The sequence below is a fragment of the Physeter macrocephalus genome, chromosome 6 (genome assembly GCF_002837175.3).
Source record: "Physeter macrocephalus isolate SW-GA chromosome 6, ASM283717v5, whole genome shotgun sequence".
NCBI classification, from domain to species: domain Eukaryota; kingdom Metazoa; phylum Chordata; class Mammalia; order Artiodactyla; family Physeteridae; genus Physeter; species Physeter macrocephalus.
In genome coordinates, this window is record NC_041219.1 from 14527692 (window position 1) to 14554652 (window position 26961).

At 35.9% G+C, this 26961-nt stretch overlaps 1 protein-coding gene and 1 long non-coding RNA gene across 4 annotated transcripts in view; one reads left to right on the plus strand and one right to left on the minus strand.

The window, feature by feature from the left end:
* The window catches only part of SYT1 (synaptotagmin 1), a 564805-nt gene that overhangs the window by 389823 nt on the left and 148021 nt on the right, over positions 1–26961 (plus strand). For both annotated transcript variants that reach the window (XM_024122864.3, XM_007101002.3), the window contains one exon: positions 24395–24579. In XM_024122864.3, the coding sequence (XP_023978632.1) occupies positions 24395–24579 (185 nt within the window). The remainder of the gene's footprint in view (positions 1–24394; positions 24580–26961) is intronic.
* Positions 1–26961, minus strand: part of LOC114486414 (uncharacterized) — a 336818-nt gene that overhangs the window by 205973 nt on the left and 103884 nt on the right. The window lies entirely within an intron of this gene.

Here is a 26961-nt window from a genome sequence, read left to right on the forward strand (position 1 = left end):
ACAACAAATGCAAACCTAGGAGGAAATTTTTTCAATTAAAACTCCAAAATCCAAATTCAGGGAGTTTAGATGAAGAAATCTCCCCTGAAAACAACTAGAATTTGCTCAGATAAGAGAAAATTTTTGAGTCAAATTAAGCTTCCAGAATCATCCAGTCTAGACGCCTCCTCGTTTAGTCCATGAGCACTAAGAGGAAAATAGTCTTCCAATGAAAAGTAAATGGGGTAGAGTCGCACTTCCATGGATAACAGCTATCTGCAGTCATTGTCTGAATATAAGTTTTATTCATATAGAGAATTTCAACATCCACCAAGTGAATAGCTATGGGCTATGGGTCCTTCCTTCTTGCCACAGACGGTGGAAGTTATGTTCAATTCTGTCTCACCCCAGGTGAGGAGAGCTCAAGCTATTAGTGATTGAGACCTCAGGCTTCATAATTTATAAAATTTATTTTGCTCTTCTGTGTCATGGAAGAAAAACTGCCCCCTGTGCTTTGGGAAAATGGATTCAAAATTTGATTGTCTAATATACTGACTCCAGATAACTAGATAGTAACTGATAAGATAAAACTTCATTAGGAAATACTTATTTTTCCCAACAATAGTGTTATGGTAGTTGTACTTGTTTATTTTTTCTTAGATGATAGGCAGATAATAGGTGTGTATTTGAAAAGCAAAGTTATTAGACATTTATGACATGGTTAAGAATGTTGATTTTTGCAGCTGAACTGCCTAAGTTAACATCATGACGCCGCCAACATTAAGCTACTAAATGATCTTGAGCAAGAAACTTCTCTGAAACAGTTTTTCAGAGTATGAGAGTAATAGCACAGTATAAGATTGCTGTACATATTAAAGATATTAACATACATCAAAACTCGGCACAACGGCTGATATGTAGTTAACATTCAGTAATTTTAGTCATCATTATCCTCATCATACCCAGGATGCTTTTTCCTGCAAGTAACAGGATTCTCATCTTAAGCTGATATAGGTATCGTCAGTACTGATTGTCCCTCCTTAGGGGCACTGGTATAGTTGCACTTCCTCACCTTATTGTAGGTGAAGCTGTGTCACTAGTTCTGGGAGGTTAGGTTGTGGGTGAACGTCATGTGTGCCTCTTCTGGGCTAGAACATTTGATTCAGATGTGAGAACATCCAGAACTCTTCCTTCTGGAACCAAAACCAGCAATTTTGGAGATGTACTTGCTTCATCAACCCACATCTTTGAGTGACTACAATAAGCAGAAGCCCCTGCTGATGCACAAAGACCTCTAGCATGAATGAGAAATAAGCCTTTGTTGTTTTAAGTCCCTGAGGTTTGGACTGTTTGTTACTGCTGCATAATCAAACATTTCCTGACTGATGCAAGCAACTTACACAATGAAGCATTTAAGTGGCTCATATAAAATAAAGTCTTGGGGTAGGCAGTTCCAGAGCTAGTTTACAGCCAGGAACTCTGAGTTCCCTTTGACCGTCTCTGCATAATTGCAAGATGGCTGTGGCAGCTCCAGACACCATACATATCAATATAACAGTCCAATCCAGAAGGAGATGGTGGGGAGAAAGGTAAAACGGGTCTTTTCCCCTCAGTGCTATCTCTTTTATCAGGGAAAACATTTTTCCCAGTAGTCTCCTGCAGATTTCCCTTAAATAGTATTGGGAGTACTGGCTCTTATGTCCAACTCTAGACCAATTAGTGACCCAAAAAAAAGGAATTACAAAACTGATTTAATTCAATCGTAATTCATCCCATAAATCTGGGCAAGGGGCCTGCTATTCTTGAGTACACTAATCCCTGCATGATACCTAAACAAAATCGGTATTCCTTAGCAGACAGGGAGGAAGAAGAATGGTTATTTGTCTAAGCAACCAAGAGTATCTTTCCCAAGAGCAATGGCCTTTTACAAGACTTCTTGTAAAACTGAAAGAGGACTTTTTAAAATGACTTTCTAAAATGACCTACTTACAGTCAAAGCAGTTGTCCCAGGAGAGGATTTCAAGTCTACTGAGAAGACTGAGGTATACTGGTAAACCCCTCTGCTTGCATATGTCGGTGGATAATGTGGATTTCTAAATAGGCTTGATCAGCCACCTTGTTAGACAGACACCTAATAATTTGGTGGACACTGAAGTATGTTAATAGGGAGAATGTGTTACATGAACTAATTGTTTAGATTATGATTATCCCAACGTTAAGCAGTTCTTGAATTAAAATATATGCCTAGAATACAAAATGCATAGCAGCTTATTTTGTTCTAAGGTGAGAAATGTAGGAAGAGAAGAGGTTACCAGAGAATGATGATCTACTCTCCAGCCCCCTTATAGCTTTGAAAAAAATCACAATTTACAGTTTAAAAGCATGGATTCCAGGTAAAAGCTAAAAGTTGGTGACCTCCATGTCTTTCCATAACATGATCACTCAGAACAGCAAGAGAAACAGCAAAACAAATTCAGCCTTGTAGCACACATTTTCCTTACTAATATTTGCAATTCCAATTTCTAATAGCACAGGTATATTTAATTGCCTCTGAATGTTGGAATGCAAACCCATTTAGTGTTGAAAATAGGAGCCCAAAAAGGAATCACAGGCTCTGTTGGCCTGCAGAATCCCATAGCTGCAGGCTGATTTTAATGTATCCGGGGAATTTTTTTTAATTCTTGGCCATCATGCTTACTTTAGAACAGCATTTAAATTATTAAACCATTACCATCTCAAGCACAAATGTCTTGCCGACACTTGTGACTTCTGAGTTATTTGTGTTACAATTGCGTTCTACTGAATACTTTGAGCACGTCTAGTGATGGAAATGTATATTTTTCTCATGCTCCAGTTCCAAGATCTTTAAAAGGGATTGGTCAATAAATCCAAATCTTTTTTTTTTTTTTTTGACCAAGAGATCTCTACCACTGTTAATAGTAGGTATCCTTCCAAAAGATTCCTAACAATAGGAATCCTTCCAAAATTGTAATGCCAATTACCCGGCCTGATGGAGAAGAAAAGTGCTATTCATTAATCTATGTTTCTTATTTGTTTATCCTACACTTGAATTTTCATCTCTGAGTAGCAACATTACAAAACTTAAATATTAGGGTACTGTACTTTTTCCCTGTATGTATCCATGATTCACCTTTAAATTAACTTTACGAAATCTCAAACCTAAGCTTGCTAATATAAGCTTTACTATTCTTTCCAGCAGAGACCACTTTACTAACAAAAATAGCTTCTATCAACTTGCTAGAAGAGTCTCTGTGTGGCCATAGCTGATATAAACGACCTTGAAGTTGTAGAGCAAGAGAGACAGTTTTGTTAAATTTCACCTTAACAGATATTTAGCAGCATGTATCAAAATTCAATTTTATCCAAAACTGAAGAAAATGTATTAAAAGTTAGAATAAGACAATAACTCACTTTCAATTTTGTAGACAAAGGTATATTAATTGAGATGTGGAAAAATAGTCAACTGTATCCTTCCAAAACTGTCAATCAGCATGTTTGATAGTTGGACACTTGACTTTGATTAGCAGTCACGTATTAAGGTTAAATTATGTGTTAGTTTCATGGCTGGTACTAACTAATCATCTTGCCAATGGTTATTGCAATGAGGTCACACTTTTGGTGCAGAACAAACAGAAACCAGGAATCTATCATCATCCCACTGGAACATTACTGTTAAGCGAACCAAGAAAGAAAGAAAAGCATCTCACTATTAACCTCAAATACTTTTGGAAATGGATGTTCGCATCCATATCCTCTCTGATAGCCTGGGTTATGGCCTCGGAAGTGAAAACACCTTGCTGTGTACATAGTGGGTCCAAAGAGTAGGAAGAAAACTAACTCAAATGTTTTAAGATGCCTCACAAGGACACCTCAATTTCCTCTGATGCTTAGCATTTTATTTCCCTAAGGGTGAGACTACTTAAAGGAGAAAAAGATCAACTTAGATGAGGAAGCAAATTAAACTGTTAATAGATATTTTTTTGAAAATAAACAACACATCTCATTCTCAGAAGACGACCAGCTTAAAGTACACCTTTATTTTATGTATCCCTACGAATTGCACATTTAAGAACACTACAGGATAACGATTCTGATTTATCTGGTTTCAAAATGATTGTGACAGTGTTGGAAGGCAGGGTTTTATGTTTCCTTTCTTTTGTTTTTCTGACTTAGCATCCTGACTTTCAAACAATCCAAATGAAATGAGGATGCCAGCTAGACAAGTCATGGAGGTGGGAGACTCCAGAACCGCATCACTTTTGTTAACTAGGATAGTCCTTCCCACGATAGTGACTGCTGAACTACATAGAACACACAAAGCATGGATTTCTGGCCATGTGGGATATCTTTAGGTAATTTGAGAGACAAATCATGTATGGTGCATTGACTGCTCTGCTGTGGCTATTTTGCTGAGACTATTTTGACTCAACACTGAAAGTTCAAATTGCTGTTAAGATTTCACTATAATGTGCGCTGTGGTTCTCTTAGGAGTGAAGAGTTAAATCTACAAAGTTCCTAAGAACACTTATGTAAAAGCATAAGGAAATGCGCAGGAATAAAAAATAAAAAAGAATAAAAAACAATTTCATGCAGAGTTTACCTCTCGGGAAGAGAGAGGAAATGCAATCCGAGGTGGTCCTATGTGGCCTCAGCAGTCATCATCTTTTAGCTCTTCAGCTTGGTGTGAGGTAAATGGACATCACACTTTATTCCTTTTTGCTTGACTTAAATTTTAATAATGTTTGAAAAAATTAAAGTCCAAGTAGTATCATGTGAACATTCATAATGAAAAAAGCCGAATACAAAATTACATGTGCTGGGAAGGCAACTCTAAATATATGTGTATAAATGAGGATAAGAAGGGAAAATGTTAAGAGGTGACTTGATAAAATAATAGAATTATGAGCCATTTGCATGGAAATTGCTGAGAGATAGGATTTGAAAGTTAGGTGATCAAGAAAGGGAAAATAGAACCTGAAGAAAATGGAAGCTTCTTTCACATAAAACAAAGGAAATGTTCAGTATAAATCAAGTTAAATATGCAGTATATAACCAATTTGAACCTTGGCTTTTTCTTCCTCCTCTCCCCTGTATTCACCCCCATTTTACATTCTTTCAATTAAAGAAAAATTCTTCCTTTTCTGAAAACATCTGGAGTTAAAATTCAGAGTTCTACAAGAAAACATAATTCAGAGCTCTAAATTTAAAGCAAGGTGAAAGTACATCCACAGTTTTTAAATATTACAAACACAATAACTGGCATTCGGTTGAATTTCCTATTTATTGCATACTCTGAATTTGATACAGTCTAACACTTGTAGGCTTAAAGCTTAACTGAGGCATGCAAAATAAGACAACGATTAAATTAGATCAACTTAGATGAGGAAGCAAATTAAACTGTTAATAGATATTTTTTTGAAAATAAACAACACATCTCATTCTCAGAAGACGACCAGCTTAAAGTACACCTTTATTTTATGTATCCCTACGAATTGCACATTTAAGAACACTACAGGATAACGATTCTGATTTATCTGGTTTCAAAATGATTGTGACAGTGTTGGAAGGCAGGGTTTTATGTTTCCTTTCTTTTGTTTTTCTGACTTAGCATCCTGACTTTCAAACAATCCAAATGAAATGAGGATGCCAGCTAGACAAGTCATGGAGGTGGGAGACTCCAGAACCGCATCACTTTTGTTAACTAGGATAGTCCTTCCCACGATAGTGACTGCTGAACTACATAGAACACACAAAGCATGGATTTCTGGCCATGTGGGATATCTTTAGGTAATTTGAGAGACAAATCATGTATGGTGCATTGACTGCTCTGCTGTGGCTATTTTGCTGAGACTATTTTGACTCAACACTGAAAGTTCAAATTGCTGTTAAGATTTCACTATAATGTGCGCTGTGGTTCTCTTAGGAGTGAAGAGTTAAATCTACAAAGTTCCTAAGAACACTTATGTAAAAGCATAAGGAAATGCGCAGGAATAAAAAATAAAAAAGAATAAAAAACAATTTCATGCAGAGTTTACCTCTCGGGAAGAGAGAGGAAATGCAATCCGAGGTGGTCCTATGTGGCCTCAGCAGTCATCATCTTTTAGTTCTTCAGCTTGGTGTGAGGTAAATGGACATCACACTTTATTCCTTTTTGCTTGACTTAAATTTTAATAATGTTTGAAAAAATTAAAGTCCAAGTAGTATCATGTGAACATTCATAATGAAAAAAGCCGAATACAAAATTACATGTGCTGGGAAGGCAACTCTAAATATATGTGTATAAATGAGGATAAGAAGGGAAAATGTTAAGAGGTGACTTGATAAAATAATAGAATTATGAGCCATTTGCATGGAAATTGCTGAGAGATAGGATTTGAAAGTTAGGTGATCAAGAAAGGGAAAATAGAACCTGAAGAAAATGGAAGCTTCTTTCACATAAAACAAAGGAAATGTTCAGTATAAATCAAGTTAAATATGCAGTATATAACCAATTTGAACCTTGGCTTTTTCTTCCTCCTCTCCCCTGTATTCACCCCCATTTTACATTCTTTCAATTAAAGAAAAATTCTTCCTTTTCTGAAAACATCTGGAGTTAAAATTCAGAGTTCTACAAGAAAACATAATTCAGAGCTCTAAATTTAAAGCAAGGTGAAAGTACATCCACAGTTTTTAAATATTACAAACACAATAACTGGCATTCGGTTGAATTTCCTATTTATTGCATACTCTGAATTTGATACAGTCTAACACTTGTAGGCTTAAAGCTTAACTGAGGCATGCAAAATAAGACAACGATTAAATTAAAGGAGAATTTCTCACTTCTATCATAACTGTGACATTAGGAAAAAAAAAAAAAAAACTCAGCTTTACTTTTCCAAAGGGACTTGAATACATGGAGATATATGTGGCGAGGAGCAAACACACCTCAGAAAGATTTAGAAATACTTATTTTTCCTACAGGAATTCCCAGCCAGAAAGCAAAACTTGCTGAGTCTAACTGGCAAAAAGATTCTTCTTTGTTCTAATGTAACTGTTCCTTATTTCCCATGGCCTTGAATAAATTCAAATGCAGCCGTTGTTTTGCTAAAACTCAGAGTAGAACCTCTCTTTTACCTACTATTGTTCTGTTGCATTTACTGCATTCTGATCAATTTCAGTCACGCTCTCTTGGTTGCTTTGAAATTGGCAGGTATTCTAAACGAATATCTTGTCAGGACTGGTGGAAGTAAATAAGCAGTTAGAGAAAAAGGCTATTTCATTGAACTGCAGAGAAAAACAATCTTAAAGACTTTGTTCTTATTCTCCTGCCTTTAATAATGCACAGTCATAATATTTCAGAAACGTTCTGAGAAGAAATTTTTATTGGTGGCTTTACTTCACATACACGCGCACAAAAATGCCTTCAGAAATTGCTGCCCAAGGTGCTCCCTCAGAGGACCACAAATACAATAAAGTTCCATTTGAGTGTAAGGCTACGTTAACAAGGAATTCAGATTTAATTAGGAGTTTGAGATTAACATATACACACTACTATATATAAAAGAGATAATCAACAAGGGCCTACTGTTTAGCATAGGGAAATATACGCAATATTTTGTAATAACCTATAAGAGAAAAGACTTTGAAAAAGAATATATGTATGTATAACTGAATCATTTTACTGTACAGCAGAAATTAACATTGCAAATCAACTATACTTCAAGAAAATAAATTTTTTTTAAGTACGCAGGTTTCCCAAACAGGAATTAATATACTTTAAAACCATAGGCTTAAAACCCAGTGAGACCGTGTAAGTGATGGCCAGGCATCACTGCCAGCCAAGCTTCATTGCCTCTAAGATTTCATGAGCTGTGCCAGATCTGCTCTTTTTTAAAAAATTCTTTCAGTACATATCAATCCTTAAAATTAAGAGATTTCTACTTCTCTGCCCCCAATATTTTCAGTCTCTTCTGCTATACTCTATTTTTGCTAACTCTCCCTTCATAGAAAACAGGTCTTTAATTCTCTTATAGGTCCCACTGGCTAAGATTTAAATGTCTTCCTTACTTGATGCTGGATTAATGCCAAATTATCTATATTCCTTCCAACTTGTAGCAATTACACTGGGCCAATTTTCTTTTCCTTTAAGTTTTGACAGGCAAATAGAACCAGGTCTCTAGAGGAAACCCAGCAGGTTTCATACACTTTATTGCTTGGGTCTAATCATTTTAAATATGTTACCAAGAAATACTTTCAGGATGAAAAATATTAAACTTTAGAACAGATTTTGATATATATTTCTTTTTATATAAAATGGGAAAGAGAATTAGCATTTATTAAACCTCATCTATGTGCCAAGTGTCAGATGTGTTACCTCATGGAATTCTCTCAATTATTATTGTGGTATTATTATTCCCACTTCTCATGGAGAGAAATAAAGGCTCAAAGAAGAAAAAGACTCACTGCGCTTTAAACTCAGGGTTCTTTGACTCCAAACCTCTACTACCTTTTAGTATACCATGATGAGTCGAAGTAATATATAGAATTATAATTGATTTTCTATGAATTTACTGTTTCAGTTATTAAATTTCATTTATTAAAATTCACACAAAAACATTTACCTTTACTAAAAATCAAATTATATTGACATCATGCCAAAATAACTGCTCTATGAGGAAAATTAATCCAAATCTATTCCCTTCTAGAAAGGTAAAACTCTAAGGTGTTGCTTTAGAACAATAACCAAATAATAATAATGTTTCAGCCATTTTAGAAACTTATTTTCCATTACTGTATATTAATTATGATTCTGATCAGTTGTGTTAACAAGACTTTTTCTCCTTATACTTTGCTTTTTTTCTTTCCAAGAAGCCTATTTTGGTTTAGGCCATAGTTGGACTTTTGCCTAAAAAAATTACAAAATCACTTAAAACGAACAGTATTTATCCCATCTTTCTGAAGGAAAATACTTCTAACTCCAACCTCATGACTCTCCCCTAATATTTTTCCAGCCGTAGGTGTTAGCATCTGCTGTTGTAAAATCTTTGGTTTTGATTGGGGGAGACTGGGGTGAGGACTAGAGCAAAGATCACTTTTTACTTTAAACATTACGTAATCATGCCACATGTCCAATTACACAGATGACTGGAACTTTACAAAACAATCTACCTCCTTAAGCTCATCTTAATCATTTTCACATCTGTATTCTTGAGATTGTACCTGAGATTCTCACCCTTACAATCCTTAAATAAGGCAACTGACACACTTCTCACCAGGTAGGAACCTGGAGGTGACAAATGCTTTCTCTGCCTCCTTCTGAGCACTGCTGAAGCTGAGATAGGTCTCAACTCTTCTGGAAATGTATGCAAGCCTCAGACCACTTACAACCTCCCCTCCCTGTTTCACCATTCAGGTGGCTGCTCAGAGACAATCAGAAAAAGTGCCAAAGAACGTATCACCCCAAATGGCTTCCCCAAACTCTGTATTCTTCCCTCTCTTGACTCCCCCGCATTATCATATATGCATAAAGCAGCCCACAGAGGCGGTAGAGTGAGCGGAAAAGAGAAAACCAAGGCACAAGGCAGCACCATGTGCTTCAAGAAGGACCAGGAGTGATGTTAGGAACCCTGGGTTCAAGGAGGGAGCTGACCCAGGTTAACATAAACATAGGGTCACTTACTATCCCCTTTTGCAATGTCCATAGAATGCGTCCTTAGTTTTGTTCCATTTGTCTCAAATGCATGGTAGGACTTCAAAGAGCACTGATTAACGAAATGACTTACTACATGCAGTTGCCACTTTTAAGTCAGCTGAGCTATCCTTCTGAGGTTAGTGGAATGCTTTTTCAATAGGAGATAGCACTCTCCATTCTCTTTTTTTCCTTCCTCAAGATCCTTCTTCTGATAACCTGTTTTGTGTTGAGTGCTCTGCTATTTTCTTCCTTTCTGTCCATCAATATTTAAAGTAAACATCTTTTTCAGAAATAATAGTTTGACCTTTAGTCAAAAAGATTTACCCACATCAGTTCACTGAATTCTCCATTTTTTATTATTTCATTTAAAATCATTAAGATGAACTTCAAATATAAAATTTTATATTACTTGAAAGGCATTTGCCTCAGTATGTTAAGAAATGGATCTACTATCCTTTTCCAAAGAATCTTAAGAGGCCACTAGTCTAGTAAGACAATTCTATTTCTTCCAAGCAATATCTGGATTTAGTGATCCTCTAAGCATACATGTTAACATTACAATATTTGTGCAGCAACCAGGTTCTTGACTTTGATGGTTACATATAAGTAAAATACTGGGAAAAAAAAACAGCTATTCCTTCCATTAAGTTTCATAGCTTTCAACCTTTAAAGAAAATCCTCTGTTTCACTACTTTACTAAATCATATTAAAATGTAAATTTCAGCTACTGTTTCAATTCTAGTCAAAACCACCAAAAGAAAACTATAGGCTCCTAACTTAATTTTCTTGAAAATAATGAGCAAAGACAGCAGAAAGTAAAGGTTTTCTGTAAATGAATATGACATTGGAATGATTTAAATAGCAAAGGACCAAAAATTGTGATCCTAGATAAGTTTAAATCCAACACCGTTGATTGATTTGAAACAGGAATTATCAGAAATTGGATTAGTAGAAAGAGCTTGATGTTCAAAAGACTGAGCTCAAGATTGGGCCATGGTTTTTCCCCAGAATCTTAAGACAGTCATTATTTTTGGTACTTTAGATTTACCATCTATGAATGAGGATATTACCTAAATGAAATAATAAACCCAACTATTTTATAAATTATTCAATGGAAACAAATGGTATAAAATCAAAGTTGGTTCTTAATAAAAATTGATCATTATAACTTAAATGTGTATGTAAATAGTTACTGAACAATAAATGCTGAATTCAAGACAGCTTTTCAGTCTCTTCTAATACTTGGCCAATTTTTAAGGAGAAGAAAAAACAGCATCAAGAGCATGTTGTTATTAATGCATAAGCACTATAAAATGGGGCGTGTGTTCAAGCAAAATCTACCATTTTGCTAGTAGAAAGAGTAAAATCTTTCCACTAATATCTTTACTGCTATGTTAAAAGGTTTACCTCAGGAAGTGTTAGCTGGGCTGAAAAATTATTGAAAATACGAAGCAGTACATGTTTATTTCCATTAATACAAACTTAATATTATTCTAATGCTGCTTGCATTATTTGAATAACATAAACAATTGTTGGCCAGTGCGATTCTGAAGGACAATTATTTATTTTCCCCCAAAGTTTGATCTATTCATTCTATTATTTATCCATGAATAGCTTGATCACTACCAAAATGCTTTGCATTTCAGTTTTTCAACAGCAATCTTTATTTTAGAATGTTACCCTGACATTCAGATATACTGTTAAGGCAGAACACTTTGAGCATACTGGGAATTGTACAATACATACAAAATTGCTTGTATTTCATCTTTTATCCACGTAACTTTCAGAACTTGTTTTTTCTGTCAAGTTTTAAGCATTTTCAAGTTGTGAAATTTCATCGGAATTGCTGGCAAACAAGACTAACTGACATTTAAAACTTTCCTTCGTATTATCTACTATTCTAAGTACTTTGCATGTCATAAATTTACATATCACAAGTCAGAGTTTATATCATTATCTCCTTGCTTCACCCACCTCCCCTGTTACAGAGGGTGAAACGGAGGTTCAGAAAGTTTAAATAACTTGATCAAATTGATTTGGCAATTTAAGCGGCAGAACTTGGAGTCAATATCCATGATCTTTATTATATCTGATGTTGCCCTGTTACGATTATCAATAATATTTTTTGACAAATGATTTTCATTGATTTGGCATAAACAAAGATTATTTCAGTTAAGAGAAGCCTGACAGTAACATACAAATATGTTTACAAAACTAAACTCTTCTTAGAAGTGATATAATTAGTGAATATTTGCTCATTTGTCAATGTGGACACAAAAGAATGCCACAATATATAAGAAGGACATGAAAATTGAACCCCAAAGACTTAGGTCTGATCTCAACTCTCAAAGGAATCACATTACAGGAACCATAGTTCAGGTCCTCAGTGTTCTGATCTGTAAAATGGAGATTATGGTATCCACTTTAGCTACTCTACAATTTGGCTTTTAGGGTCAAATCAGTTGAGGTAATGTGAAAGGGTGTCATAAAATGAAAGAACTCTATAAATGAGAAATTGAATTAGGAAATACTGCAGGGGCTGGATATAAGAAAGGAAAAGGCATATCAGCATTACTAGTACGATTTTAATCGAATCTTTTAAGGAGATATATGACATAAAAATCATTTAGAAAATATAATTGACAGAAAAAAATAAGCCAGTTTACTGCTTTTTCCATAGTCTATCTGGAATAAAAAATAAGGGATGCTTGCACAGATTTTCTAAATAATCTGGAAAAGTTGATGTATATCTGAAGGTTTATCATTATTTAATCTGTAGTAATTTTTTTAAGTGTACATTTTAGTTTCAACAAGGTGTCCAAGGAACCAGGCCCTATGTGTAAACAGTATTTGAAGAAGGCTGTCTCTGCCTCTAATTATACTTTCATTTATTCAATAAGCATTTACTTAAGACTTACCCATGTACCCAACCCAACTGATACTTCATAGAAGGCAAAGGAAAGGAAGATGTAAGTATCCCTCTTCAGATAGCCTCCTCATGTTGAAGAGACAAATCACAAAGCTACTAGAAAACAAGGATCAATACGTGATAATACAAGTCAGAAGGCATAAATGAATGTGGATGAGAGACAACGCAAAGGGCTCCTGCGTGGTATTACTCAGGTAGACATTTGGAGGAAATCTATTGGGAGTCATTCAAAGGAAGAAATAAGTGAGTTTGACAAAGAGAAGAGAATAAAAGGAATTCTACATTCTTAGTGGAGATCTGTGAGAATCTACAAAGACCAACAAGATTTGCAGGGCCTTGAGGTCACATGCTCACTGCTGCGGTGCTTAGAAGCACAAGCTCTAAACAGAAGAGAAATAATATTTAAAAGGAAAAAAAAAATACAGAAAAAGTCACCATATACAAGATTGACCAGCATAGGGAAACCCCATCAAAAGCAAGAACAGGAAGTAAATCAAGGATCATGGGAGCTGTAAACTAAAAATGAAAGTTCACATCCAAGAACCAGGAGACAAAAAGAAGATGCTACAGATTGTGAATTGGACACATAAAATTGCCGAGGAGAGAAACAGACTGAGGCAAACAGAGAAAACAACAGTTGGAAAGGAAAATTAGTAAGTGTGGTCTGTAGCAGCAGCAATCCGTTGGGTCATCAAGGAAAAATGTCCTGTGGATAGCTAGACAAGCGAGCGGCTTCGTTTTCACTGTTGTCTACCTGTCACTTTGTACAGTGATGAAATTAATGAACCCGACTCTTCCCTTTCATGACTGGAAAGACTCAAATGTCCTGCCCTTCTTCGCTCATGCACGGCAACCACACAGTTCTTCTGTCAGTACAATCAAATCTCTCTAAGTTACAGGGAATTCTAAAAACACATCGTTTGCTCCTAGAATAATAAACAGGAAATACAGGGGAGAAAAATCCTTCCAAAAAGCAGGTAATGAAACCAAATGGCCTTTTTGTTTGTCTGTTTCTTCTGTTATAAAAGAGCATAGGGAAGCAGGGAATATATCTGCCCATTTACCTGACATTCGTTTATCATAATTGGATTTCATCCTAATAACATTAAATTGCTTAGTAAAGAAACAAGTAGACTCTCAACTATTGAATTATTCCAAAGTTAACAATGGGTGCCATATTCAGTTCTTGGAAAAGTCTCTTTTTTTCTTGGCCATCTTTGCCAAAGACAGACAACAGATTAAAGACCTAGTTGACCAAATTCAAAGCATCAAAATAAAACCAAATACTAATTGGATCAGAATCCAAGAGATGCTTCATTTGAAGCCTTAGCAAACAAAAGTCAAGAAGAAAGTTAGCTTCCGCTATGGGAAGAAAAACCTGAGACATAATTTTTCTTAGTTTTGAACTTAGAAATCAAAACTCAAGAGAGACATGCTACAAATGTTACAGGATAAATGGATTTCCCTTTAACCACAAAATTGTGTTGTCCACAGCATGACTGAAAACTGTTAGAAATTTCCAAGAGCTTCAGCACTGATTAGCAAGTGAATTGCCTTCATCTCTGCCAACTTACCTGGCATCCCTCTATGTTTACCAGCACACTTCTCCCTAGAGGCTGCAGAGAGCAAGCTCCTGAGTCAACTCTGGAGCCTTATCTAAATCCTCTGAAAGCTGTGAGGGGGGCTTATCTCTGCCTGAAGACCCAATGTCATTTTCCAAGTCAAATTTCAGACATTCCAATACTGTGAAGATATGGATGACTTGGCCTTATCGTTGAAAGCAGACGATTATTATAGGCATTTTATAAAATTAATTATCTGGTTAATACCTGTGCAGATAAAATGGCCTTCAGTCAACTAATTTTGTTACCAAGACTGAGCCTTGCATTCAGCCAGAAACATCAATAACCTTAATAAGTTATTCAGCAGGGACCGTGAATTTGTTCAATAGAGCAGCACATACTGAAATCAGATCAACGGATAGAGGTTCTGGTAAAAATTTATCAATGTATAGTTTGTGATTTTGTGCATATCAAAGCAATGTATCTTACTGAAGTCTTTTTATGTGTTAACTTTATTAAATTTTAAAGTTTTTAAAAATAATTCTAAACTAGTGCTCATCGGACAAGTAGAATAAGATTGCTGTGACTATATAGAATTAGAATCTAACAAAAGGCCCCATTTAATTTGGCATTTAACATGCTATCTGGTATTGTTCACAATTGCTTCATGTCTGTTAATCAAATCTGCCCAACTGGACTGGAAGCTGATTAAGTAAATTGTTTCAAACTTCGCTATTCCTCCAATGTGTGGAGCATTACCGTGTCAAATAGACGTTCAAATGGATGAATGAATGAGCGAGCCTCTCTCCTACATTATTTTTTACACAATCCATCCACCTTAAAAAGCCACCAGTAGCTGACTCAAGTCAATGACTTGGATCATTTTTACAGCCTATTTATACAGACACATCTTCCAGTTTGCTTTCTGTCAGGGGCTCATATTGGAAAACTGAACAGAACTACATTAGAGGAAATGTGAAATGTGTTCTTAAGAAGGTAATTCTGAAGGGTATTTAGGGAAGGCCACGTGTGTTTACCTCAAAGAAATGTCTTTCCATTTACTATGATAAAAAAATCTAATGTAGATTTTCATAAGTCCGTGTCTTATTGAGACCTTTGTTTAGCAAGGTAGTCACTGGGTGATAAGTTAGATTAAAAGGAGTCTAAAAGCCAAAGGAAAGGAAGGAGAAAGGAAAAAAGGGAAGGAGGGAGACAGACAGACAGGAGGAGAGGGAGTCAGGAAGGGAAGGAGGGAAGAAAAGAACTGGAGTCCCCAAAACACTATTTTCACTGTGTACCAAGCAAGAATTCAAAGCTCACCTCAAGACTCACCTCCTCCATGAAGCCTTCCTTGAACTCTAGGACCTTTTATCTTGCTCTTCTCTAACCTGCTACCTGCCGAGTCCACCTACTCCACTGAATTCTGTGTTTAACTCTGTATTGCCTCCTGTCTTCTGTAGTTTATTCCTGGGAGTTAGTTTTCATAAGCTCCTAGATAAAGGGGCCCATCTTCTCTGGGTTCTGTTTCCCCACCACCCCCAGCATAGTATAAGCACACAGCAGACTGCCAAGAAGAAATAAGTGAAAGGTTAAATGACCAAATAAAGAATACATTTTCCCTAACTCACTAATCTTGAATTTTACTCTGATGCTCTCAGAAAGGAGTTTTTACTTCAGAGTCCAGTGGTCTTCTAGACCTAAGGAACTGTAATCTCCACAAGGGTACCACACACTCCCAATTGTGTGGAAATTTAAACAAACACACACATACTCATATTTTCCCATCAAGAGCCCATAGCTTTTGTCATATTCTAAAACGAGCATACAATTCAAAGGGGGCTTAGAACTACCATTCTAAAGAGTGAAGAAAAATAAGTTTAATACCCAGAAGCCAAGAATGCACCGTCTTTGAAGCCATTTCGGTCTATAACGAGAAATTCTTCATTCTGACCTTTGACTGGTTGGTTTAATCTTAAGCCATATTCTGAATTACTTCATACACTATTTCAAATCTTACATTTAACAGTCTGTCTCCAGAGGTGGTTAATGAGTGTATTAATCCACATATTTGCAGAACTTTTTTTTCCATTTGCATTCTGTAATTTAGAAAAAGCTTTAAAATGCAAGGCTTATTTTCTTTTTTTCCTTTTTTTTGCCAATTTTTGAAAAATGATTATCCTTGTCTGTTTTTTAATAATTATTTATAAACAGTCTAAAAGCAAAGCTTTGACATACAGATTATTTTTCCTACTGGTTAAGAGCAAAATTATTATTTTTCTATTGTATTCTGCATCTTGCATCAACGTATAATGATCTAGAAAGATGGATTGTATGGGGTGAAACTGGAAGTTGGCAAAAATCTTCAGTAAATGTAAGAATTAAATTTTTATATAAATTATTCATAAAATGAATTACACATACCTTAGTGCAGTGGTGAGGCACTCGTATGACAAACAGAGATACATCAAAGGTAGAAAATGGGGCTTCCCCGGTGGCGCAGTGGCTGCGAGTCCGCCTGCCGATGCAGGGGACACGGGCTCGTGCCCCAGTCCGGGAAGATCCCGCATGCCGCGGAGCGGCTGGGCCCGTGAGCCGTGGCCGCTGAGCCTGCGCGTCCGGAGCTTGTGCTCCGCAACGGGAGAGGCCACAACAGTGAGAGGCCCGCGTACCGCAAAAAACAAAAACAAACAAAAAAGAAAGGTAGAAAATGCTTGAAGATATTGCTGAATTTTTGCAGTGGCCATAGCAATGATATGACCTGTGTATCTTGAGGCTCTTGGCTCAAATAACAAGAACTGATATAAAAGTACAAGCTTACATTTCTGAGAGAGAAAAATATGGCTCATCTTGTGAAGGAGTTATGAATTTAAGGTTGTTTCTTAATATGATAGATGGGAATGAAATGGAAAGATAATGCAGAGCTGCTCCAGAAAGTGAAATCAAGGCAGAAAGACAAAAAACAGTAAGTTTTGTCCTTGATTAAACCTTGAACCCAATGAGTAAATCCACCAAAGTCTGCCAGCCTAGGAGACTGCTGTAGCTCACTGGGAATGAGGAAGGAGAGGATCAGAGCCGAGGACATGGGATTGAGCAGCTGATCCACAGAAGACACACGTGGGAGGGTGGTGGGCCTCAGAGGCTGTCCACTTCTCTCCTGCTTGAGCTCAAGAATATGGGGATGTGGGTTTCTTTCAAGCCATTTACTGAGCACCATTAAGCAGATAGTACTGAGTCAGGTATTTCAGAGAGGGGAAAAAAAAAAAGTCTCTTTGGAGGTGAGAGCTCAGAATTAGAAGAGCTTGAGCAGGCCTCCCCTCAGCCACAGGGCACTTTGTGTAACTTAGAAAAAGCTCTTCTCGCCAACTGCTCATTCTGCAGGTCTGAGGCACAACACATGTCTGATGAGTAGATTTCAGATCTGGGAGCATAAGGTTGACACGCATTACTGCTATCAGAAATGCTAAAATTTTCCCTTTCATAAATGTACTCTCTGAAATACCCTTGGTCTTGGTGAGACTTTTATCTTTGATTTCACCATATATTAAGGAAAAGGATATTTCTTGCTCTATTAAAGAAAAGGATATTTGGAGTGTCTACTTTTTCTTTACGTAAATGTCAGGGCCCCTTAAGTAAATCATTTAAGAAATTTCTTTACTGCCAAACTCCCTGTGGTGGGGTGAGGCAGGAAATGGGGCTTTTCAGTTTGAGAGTTACATTTTTATTGTAGAAAGAATATTTACTTGTTGAGTTCATCAATAAACGTACCTCTGGAGTTCTAAATTTGTCTACAGGGGCGTATTGAGCCATGTAGTTTCTACCTGAAAACGTACTATATTATGTTCTGAGTACTGAGCGTGGCAAATACGAAAATTTACTGTTTTAAAAAAGTAAATTAGACCTAGATTTAACACCTGGGAAGTCAACAGAAAGCTTCATGATTGCAGAAACCACGCTTAAAACTGTATCCCAGACCTGAGAAAAATGCCTGACACACAGTAGATGCTCCATAAATATGTGTTTGATTAAATAATTACTTTTTTAAACTGCCGACTTCCCGTGAAAGAACAGCCTCTCTTGATAAGGGAAAACAGTTGTTTGGGATTTGTCCAACAGAAGACCAGCTAATGAAAATTTATTTCTAACTGGTTCCAAATTATTTTTATTGTGTTTGCATTAAATATCCATGCTTCATGTCATGAATAATCTACAAAGAGCTGAGTTTTAAATCAGCAAGAAGTGAATTTCATGTGTAGGAAGGAGTTTATCAAATACCTTTTATACATTTTTACAGTTTGTCTTTTTATTTTTACATTATACGTCTTTTTTATGCCAGTCTAACAAACCACCCAATGTATTATACCACATAGTCCCCATTTCCCACTGGGTGGGAGGGGGAAATTTTAGCAAATATATGCAATATTTTTATTTAAAAATCTGTGAACACTCAGTGAGACTTGTGTTGAGCCTTGAAAAATAGGTATTATATAAATGACTAAAGAGGAAGAAGAAAAGCCATTTCAAAAAAGAAGGAATCTGCTTTAGAAAAACATGGGGGTAGAACTGAGCAAAGTACAATGAGTTGCCCTGTCTGACGGGACTACAGGTGGGATAGGAGAACAGTGAGAAAGAAAGGTGGATAGGTGGGGTGGGCCAAACACAGAGGACTGTGAAAGCTATGCACAAAATGACTGAAAAGTATGTATGAGAAAAGTTGTGTTCATAAACAACAAGGTCCCGCTGTGTAGCACAGGGAACTACATTCAATACCTTGTGATAAACCATAATGGAAAAGAATATGAAAAGGAATGATATATATGTATAACTGAATCACTTTGCTGTACAGCAGAAATTAACACAACATTGTAATTCAACTATACGTCAATAAAATTTCCTAAAAAAAGAAAGTTTTGTTCAATGACAATGGATGGGTAAAATGGAGAGAAGACATAACTGATGGGAAGGGAGATCAGATGGGAGGTAATGTCAGGCCCAAACCTTCCAAGCCAAATAGATGTAAAAAAAAAAAAAAAAAAAAAAAAAAACATATAAAATGTATCAAAGAAGAAATGACAAGACTTGCCAAGCAGTTGGATCTGGGAATTAGAATTTCCAAGTGGTTCCAATGTCTAAGAGGCAGGAAATTATAAAAGCACTGACAGAAGCCACATAGCTGGTTTGAGAAGTGGTTGAGATGATGATGAAAAATTCATGGGGAACATTTCCTAGACAGTTGGGAACACAGTTCTAGAGAACAGAAGGGACAGTAACTGACCTACAGTTTAAGGCATGGGAAAGGATGTGCTCATTAACGATGGAATGTGAAGATGAGCACAGAGCTAAACGCCTTGAATAACAACTCCATCTAACACTTGGGATTGGGAAAGGAAAGAGAAGAAAATGTCCGAGCCACAGAAGGAGGTGCTGGTAAGGGTAGTAGAAATAAAAGCAGAAGAAATTTTCAAGAAGGAATACATGATCAAGACATTTTCATACCACTGACAATGTAGTTTGGGTTTAGCCAGAAGAAAATCATTGGTTATCTCTGAGAGAGTCTTGAGTGCAGTTAGTATCATGAAAATGGTTGCAGGAGGCATAGATAAAAACAGTGAATAAGAAGAAAAGATCACCACATATACAAAAATAGCCCACATTAATATTCCAATTGCATAGTCATCTATATGCAGCATATGTTATAAATCTCTTGAGGTCTGCTTTATCTCTATTGAGTTTCCTATTGCTGCTATAATTACTTACTACAAATGCACTGACTTAAAACTACACAAATTTATTATTTGGAGGTCAGAAGTCCAAAATGTGTTTAATTGAGCTAAAATCAGATTGTCAGCAGGGCTGATTCCTTCTTTCTTCCCAACTTTAGTGATAGGTAATTAACAAATAACATTGTATAAGTTTAAGTTGTACAACATGATGATTTGATATATGTATATATTGTGAAATGATTACAACAATAAGGCCATTTAACATACCCATTACCTCACATAATTACCATTTTGTGTGTATGTGGTAAGAACATTTAAGATCTCTCTAAGCAAATTTTAAGTATACAATACAGTATTGTCAACTACAGTTATCATGCTGTACATCAGACACCCAGAACTTATTCATCTCATAATTGAAAGTTTGTACCCTTTGACCAACATCTCCCCATTTCCCCTATGCACACCCAGCCCCAGGTAACCACCATACTACTCTTTGTTTCTATGAGTTCCAACTTTTTAGGTTCCACATTTAAGTGACATCACAGAGTATTTGTCAATATGACTTATGTCTCTAACTTCTCATTTAGCCTGATGCCCTCAAGGGTCATCCATGTTGTCTCAAGTGACAGAAGGAATCTTTTTTATGGATCAATAATATTCTATTTTCTTTATCCATTTATTTTCTTTATCCATTTATCCATTGATGGACACTTAGGTTACTTGTATATCTTGACTATTGTGACTAAAGCTGCAGTGAACATGGTGATGCAGATATCTCTTCAAGAGAGTGATTTTTGGTTTCCTTCAATAAATACCCAGAATGGGATAGCTGGACCACATGGTAGTTCTACTTTTAATTTTTTTGAGAAACCTCCATAGTTTTTTTTAATAATGACTATGTGAACTAATTCTTTCAAAGCTGTAGGAGAGAATCCCTTTCCTTGCGTTTTCCAGCTTCTAAAGGTCACCTACCCTCCTTGGCTCATGGTCCCTTCCCTCCATCTTCAAAATCAGCAGCACAGAATCCTCAAATCTCTCTGATTCTGAAACTCCTGCCTGCCTCTTTCCCTGAGAAGGACCATAGTGAATACACTGGGTTCATCTGGATAACCTAGGATAAACTCGCCATCTCAAGATCCTTCACCATATTTGTAAAGTCCTTTCTGCTATGTAAGGTAATATAGTCACAGGTTCCAGGGATCAGAATGTGGACATTTTTGAGGAGTCATTATTCTGGGTACCACAAAATCTAAGTTAAAACATCAGAAGCAGCATTGACTTTGACTTAATTCTTACGCATCGGTCTACCTTCAGGTTAAATGATATGTGAGATTAATTCATTAACTAGAAGATGAAAATAACATTTTTAATGGAGAGCTTTTACATTAGTCTATTATTTTCTGTTGAAAGGTCCTTAAGTTAAATGCTAAAATTCATGTTATAAAATTCCATTTAATGATAGTTGGGTAGCAATAACAATAAGCTGATAGCTTTCTGCCAGTAGCAATATTTTGATGAGCCTATTTTTGATTGAAACTATATTTTATATTTAAATAAAATAAATAATCTAGCAATAACAATAAGCTGATAGCTTTCTGCCAGTAGCAATATTTTGATGAGCCTATTTTTGATTGAAACTATATTTTATATTTAAATAAAATAAATAATCACTCTTGGCAGCATCTTCTGCTGTTATTTATTTTCTCCACTTTTTTTCAAAAGTAAAGTGTCCTATTAAACAGGCTTCACAGCCCCACAAGGCTCTTTCCTTTGTATACATGAATACTATGCATATTTTTAACCTAATAATGTAAAAATACATTTCAGTTTCTCCCACTATTCAATCTGTAGTTTTTCCTTTATAAAATTGAAGGGATAATGAACAAAACTTCTGTGAAGATTACACGAGATTTAATGTATGTAAAGCCGTAGCACAGCTGCTGGCCCATAATAAGTAGGTCTTCAATAAATTTTTAGCATAATCCAAAATATATTTCACGAGATTTGCTCACTAATATTGGAACTTATTTCTATAAATGCTACAAAGTAATAATACTGTGGATGGTGTTTCTGACTAAACTTACAAAATTCTTAAAATTTAGTTGCTCTACGAAATAGAATAAGATTGTTAGCAGGAAAATTCAATTTAAATAACTGCATTTAATTTAAAATGGTGGTTTATAATTAACTATTCAGTCCAGTTTTCATATGGGTACACAAAATGATAGCATTAAGGCTTTTTTAAAATTCCCTCTAAAGGTACCAGTAAGTTGTGAGGAAATTTTTGCTAATTTCATATATTCAATATAGCATATTCAAAGTTAAAATTAAGCTATTCAGAAGATCAGCTGAAAGCAAATCTAGAAGACAGCAGTGCTATACGAAATAGAAGTCAAAAATAAAAGTTTTTTTCAGTGGTTATAATTCACCTTCAAGTTGCACTATTTCAAATTTCTTCCTGTAATCCTATGTTCCTATCTCTTTACCTCCTTTAAATAATGTTCTTGTGCTGTTACTGTCTATTTTCTTTTTGTGAAGTTGTCAAATGATCTCTGTCTTGCCCTGTGTAATTTAAGAGACTTTTATGTAGCTCTCTGAGAGACTATCACGCAACTCCAACTAGGAGAATAATTTACGAGGTTCAAAATGAAGGGTCATTATTCTACTGTCTCACCCGCAGTGAATACACAGGCTCTCTCCTTCACGCATGGCAGGGTTTTAACTAGATCAAAAGAGGTAGAAGCTTTTAAATGAAGTATTGTGAATGCTATCATTGGTTACATAAGCTCCCTTTACATTTTTTTAAAAATATGATTGCTTAATGAGATTAGAGACCTATAAGAAAGCATGTCTTTGGGTATGGGCTTATCTGTAACTTTCACACAAATCTTTCTTTGGCTGAAAACACAATTTCAGCAGTTATGGTTTTATATGTCCTTAGGGTAACATCTAGTCATCTTTCATAAGCTAGAATAATATGCATAGTTAGTCTTCTTCACCATGAAGCTAAATGCAAAAGGAGCCAAGAGAGCGGATTTTCTCAGTTTTGAAGTTAATTTTTAGGTGTTTTTACATCATCAAAGTACTCCTACTTGTGTTCAGCAATCATTGATACTAATGATGTTTATGTAGCTAGAAGAAAATAGCACTTTTTCTTACCATTTCAGTAACCGATGTCTTTTTTGATTACAACAGGCAAATATAATTCCTGCTTCTTGTGATTAATCTCAATAGTTGAATGACTTGCTAGGCAAACTGAAATCCTCCATGTTTCCATGAGACCTGATTTTTTATAAGCACATGTGTAGGGGATGCCAAATGAGAAAATAGAGTTACTTTTAGTAGCTGGACAACGTGTAATAGAAAGAAATACTTGAGTGTCTTTATTTGTGTATGCTTTATTAAACAGACCCTGTGAATCTGAAGTCTACACTCTGATCTAAAAATTCTCTCTTCCTCCTCTCAATTTCTTAGCATATCCATCAAACTCCTCTCAGTATATACACCTCTTTTTTTTTATATATATTTATTGATGTGCATTTTTTATGCCCCCACAGGTACTCTGAGCTGTGTCACCCACAGTACTTAGCCCTATGCCTTGAATATTTAAAAAAAAAAAAAAAAAGCTAATATTAATTGAATTCTTGCTGTGTGCTAGATGCCATTCTAAGATTTTTAGCCTATTAACTCAACCTTGAAAAGAGATGAAATGGTTACCACTATTATCTTCATTTTATAGCGAGGGAAACAGCAATTCAACACAGGTAATCTGGCCAGTTACAAAGCCTGTAAGTGGCCAAGCCTGAATCTAAGCCTGGGTTTTTAACCGCTGCCCTACCTCCAGAGACCCTGCATGGGTAAATCTCCCCATGATCGACTTTCAGAGCACCAAGTCCTTCTTCCTAATCTTCACTACTTTTAGGACTTTACATTTGTCTTTCTGTTTTTTTGATTAATATCTACCCCTTCCACTGTGCCCAGGGCATATTAATAGAACCTATAGTATTTGATAGGTGAGTAATAGCAGCTAATATTAAGTTTCTGCCATGTGCCAGGTACTGCATCTTATTTTAATCTTCAGAAAGACTATCAGGTACCCACCAATTTACCTCCACTTTAGAGATGAGGATACTGAGACAGAGAGAGGTTAGGCAACTTGCTCAAGGTCACACAGCTAGTAAAATGGTAGAGCCAGGGCTGGAACTCAAAGGCCAAACTCCAGAGGTAAGCTCTGAAGAAATGAAGGAGTGGATCATTGAAAATCTAGCTTGGAGGGGCAGGGACAGTTGTAGGGAGGAGATGACATTTGACATGCCTGGAAGGGCGAGGGGGAAAAGATAGAAACACTCTAGGCTGGGGAAACAACATGGATAAAGCAATGCAGAACAGTGTGCCTAGAGCTCAATAAATACAAGTGAATGAGTGAATAGCTTTCTTTACAGCCCATGAATTTAAAGGTTTTGCAGATGTAAATGCTTTATTACTAATAGTCTCTGCATTTTTTTTCTTTCAGTGCCACCGTGGGCCTTAATTGCCATAGCCATAGTCGCGGTCCTTTTAGTCCTGACCTGCTGCTTTTGTATCTGTAAGAAATGCTTGTTCAAAAAGAAAAACAAAAAGAAGGGAAAGGAAAAGGGAGGGAAGAATGCCATTAACATGAAAGATGTGAAAGACTTAGGGAAGACCATGAAAGATCAGGTAATGTATTCATTCCATGTTTCTTCTTAGATTATTTTATCAAAAATTTAAGAATAGACAGTTTATTTGTTTATGCCAGATAAATATAGAAATAAACAATATCTGGACACTTGTCATAGTTGTAGAAATGCTTTGCAATCCTCTCAGTCGTTACTCAACATCCCAAAGTACAATGGAAACATATGGTTAGGGTTTTCCAGTCTCCTAAGCACATAAACCATGAAAGGGCATCCATGACCATCAAGGCCAAATTGGTCAGCCCAGCGTATTGGACTGATACCTGAATATTTGGATTACATCTGTTTAGCCTATCTTAATTGTGCCTAGAGTTAGAGAAACAGAACAAAGAGTATCTGTTCTTCCTCTTGGGCAGGACATCTTTTTATCATCATCACTGTTCATAATCACTATGAAATACTGAGTCTTGTAGCTATTTATCACACTTGATGAAAGCTACCATCCCTATACAAACATCCAGCTCAATTATGAGTTCTCAGGAATAATGAGTTATACAAGGGAAGGGAGAGAAGTATGAGCTGGTTCTAAAGAATGGGGTAGAATATTAAGGCAAAACTCTTCACTTAGGGACAATTAGAACCATAATGCAGGTTATAAAATCCATCTGGCTGAGTTATCTTCCCAAGCCCAAGGAAGCAATTTCAGTGTCCTTTACACTGTTATCTATCTTTCCTAAACTAACTAGGTGATTTGGTTCAGAATAAAGTCTACTATTAATAGGTATAATAATTAAATGCCTCTTCATTTCTCTATTGGAATCATATTCATATTGGATATTTCTAAGGAACAACTTATTTCATATAAAAAGTAAATGTAGGGACTTCTCTGGTGGCGCGGTGGTTAAGAATCTGCCTGCCAATGCAGGGGACATGGGTTCGATCCCTGGTCCGGGAAGATCCCACATGCCGCGGAGCAACTAAGCCCGTGCACCAGAACTACTGAGACTGCATTCTAGAGCCCACGAGCCACAACTATTGAGCCTGTGTGTCACAACTACTGAAGCCTGTGTGCCTAGAGCCCATGCTCCGCAACAAGAGAAGCTACCACAATGAGAAGCCTGAGCACTGCAAAAAAGAGTAGCCCGCTATCTACAACGAGAGAAAGCCAAACTAGAGAAACCCAACGCAACCAATAAATAAATAAATAAATTCATATTTTAAAAAAGTAAATGTGAAGATTTTTCAGAGAAACATTTTCAATTATCAATGCTTCCCTTCAAATAATTCAAAATTTCTATTTATTCCCTAATAGCAACACATATAGGCAGTTTTATAAATTCTTCTTATACTATGACTATTAATTGAACTCGTAAATATGTGAATCTCCTTAAGAACAATTTAGTTAAGGAAGGTATTTTTAGTACATTGTGTAGTTATCCACACACTCAGGACACTAATCCCTCTCCCTAGCCTGAGTTTTAAACACTTTTCTCAAAGACACTGTAATGTCTCTTGACAACAATTTCACATAGGCTGATTTTTCACTTGAACTTTTGCTTGGTTTCAGAGCTGTAGAATGAATGGTATGCCTGCACTCACACTCAGAGAGCTTCATCCTGAGCTCCGAGTATCAAGAGTTATGTCTTTCTCAAAGTTTCTAATCACAGCCACAGAAGCCCAGGTGCCAGTGTTCAACCACAGATGTCTAATAAGGATTTTTCTTTTCAGTTAATTTGTTACATAGAAACTGAAGCTTTAAATCACGTCTTGTTTTATTTCAGCATTTTCCGTAGCCAGCAGGATGTGATACAGATTTCTTTAGACAACATATTTGGGAGATTAATAACAGTAGTAATAATCTTCTAGGTGGACATGGATGGACTGAATAATTTGTATGTGAATTTCAGCTATGTCTATGAAACATTGGAAATACGATACTATCATTTTCATAACTACATTAAAATTCAAATGTGGTTTTCATGTATGCTAGAATTAACAGTTAAAAACACTAAATAATGTTAAATGATTACTACAGCATTTCTTCCTAGGACAAGAAATTTGTATTTTTCTTTGTGCAATTTGTTCTGTATGATGTAAGACTAATTTATAGAATAGTAGCGGTGTTTATTACCCCTTTTATGACATGGATAAATGACCAAGATCTCAAAAACAGTAAATACAGAAATCAGTAAGTTTTACCATTTCACTCCATATAAGAACTAACAGAAATTCAAATTTCAATATTCATGACTATATGTCTCTGATAAGATTTTATAACCAAGGAAGAATTTTAAAATATTCTGCAATAACAACAAAGTGGTAATGATAGATAATATTTGTATACAGCAAAGGATACATATTTAAGAGTTTTGTAATGGCTTAAAACTTAAAAGCACTAAAACTACAGAGGGGCAATATCAACTTG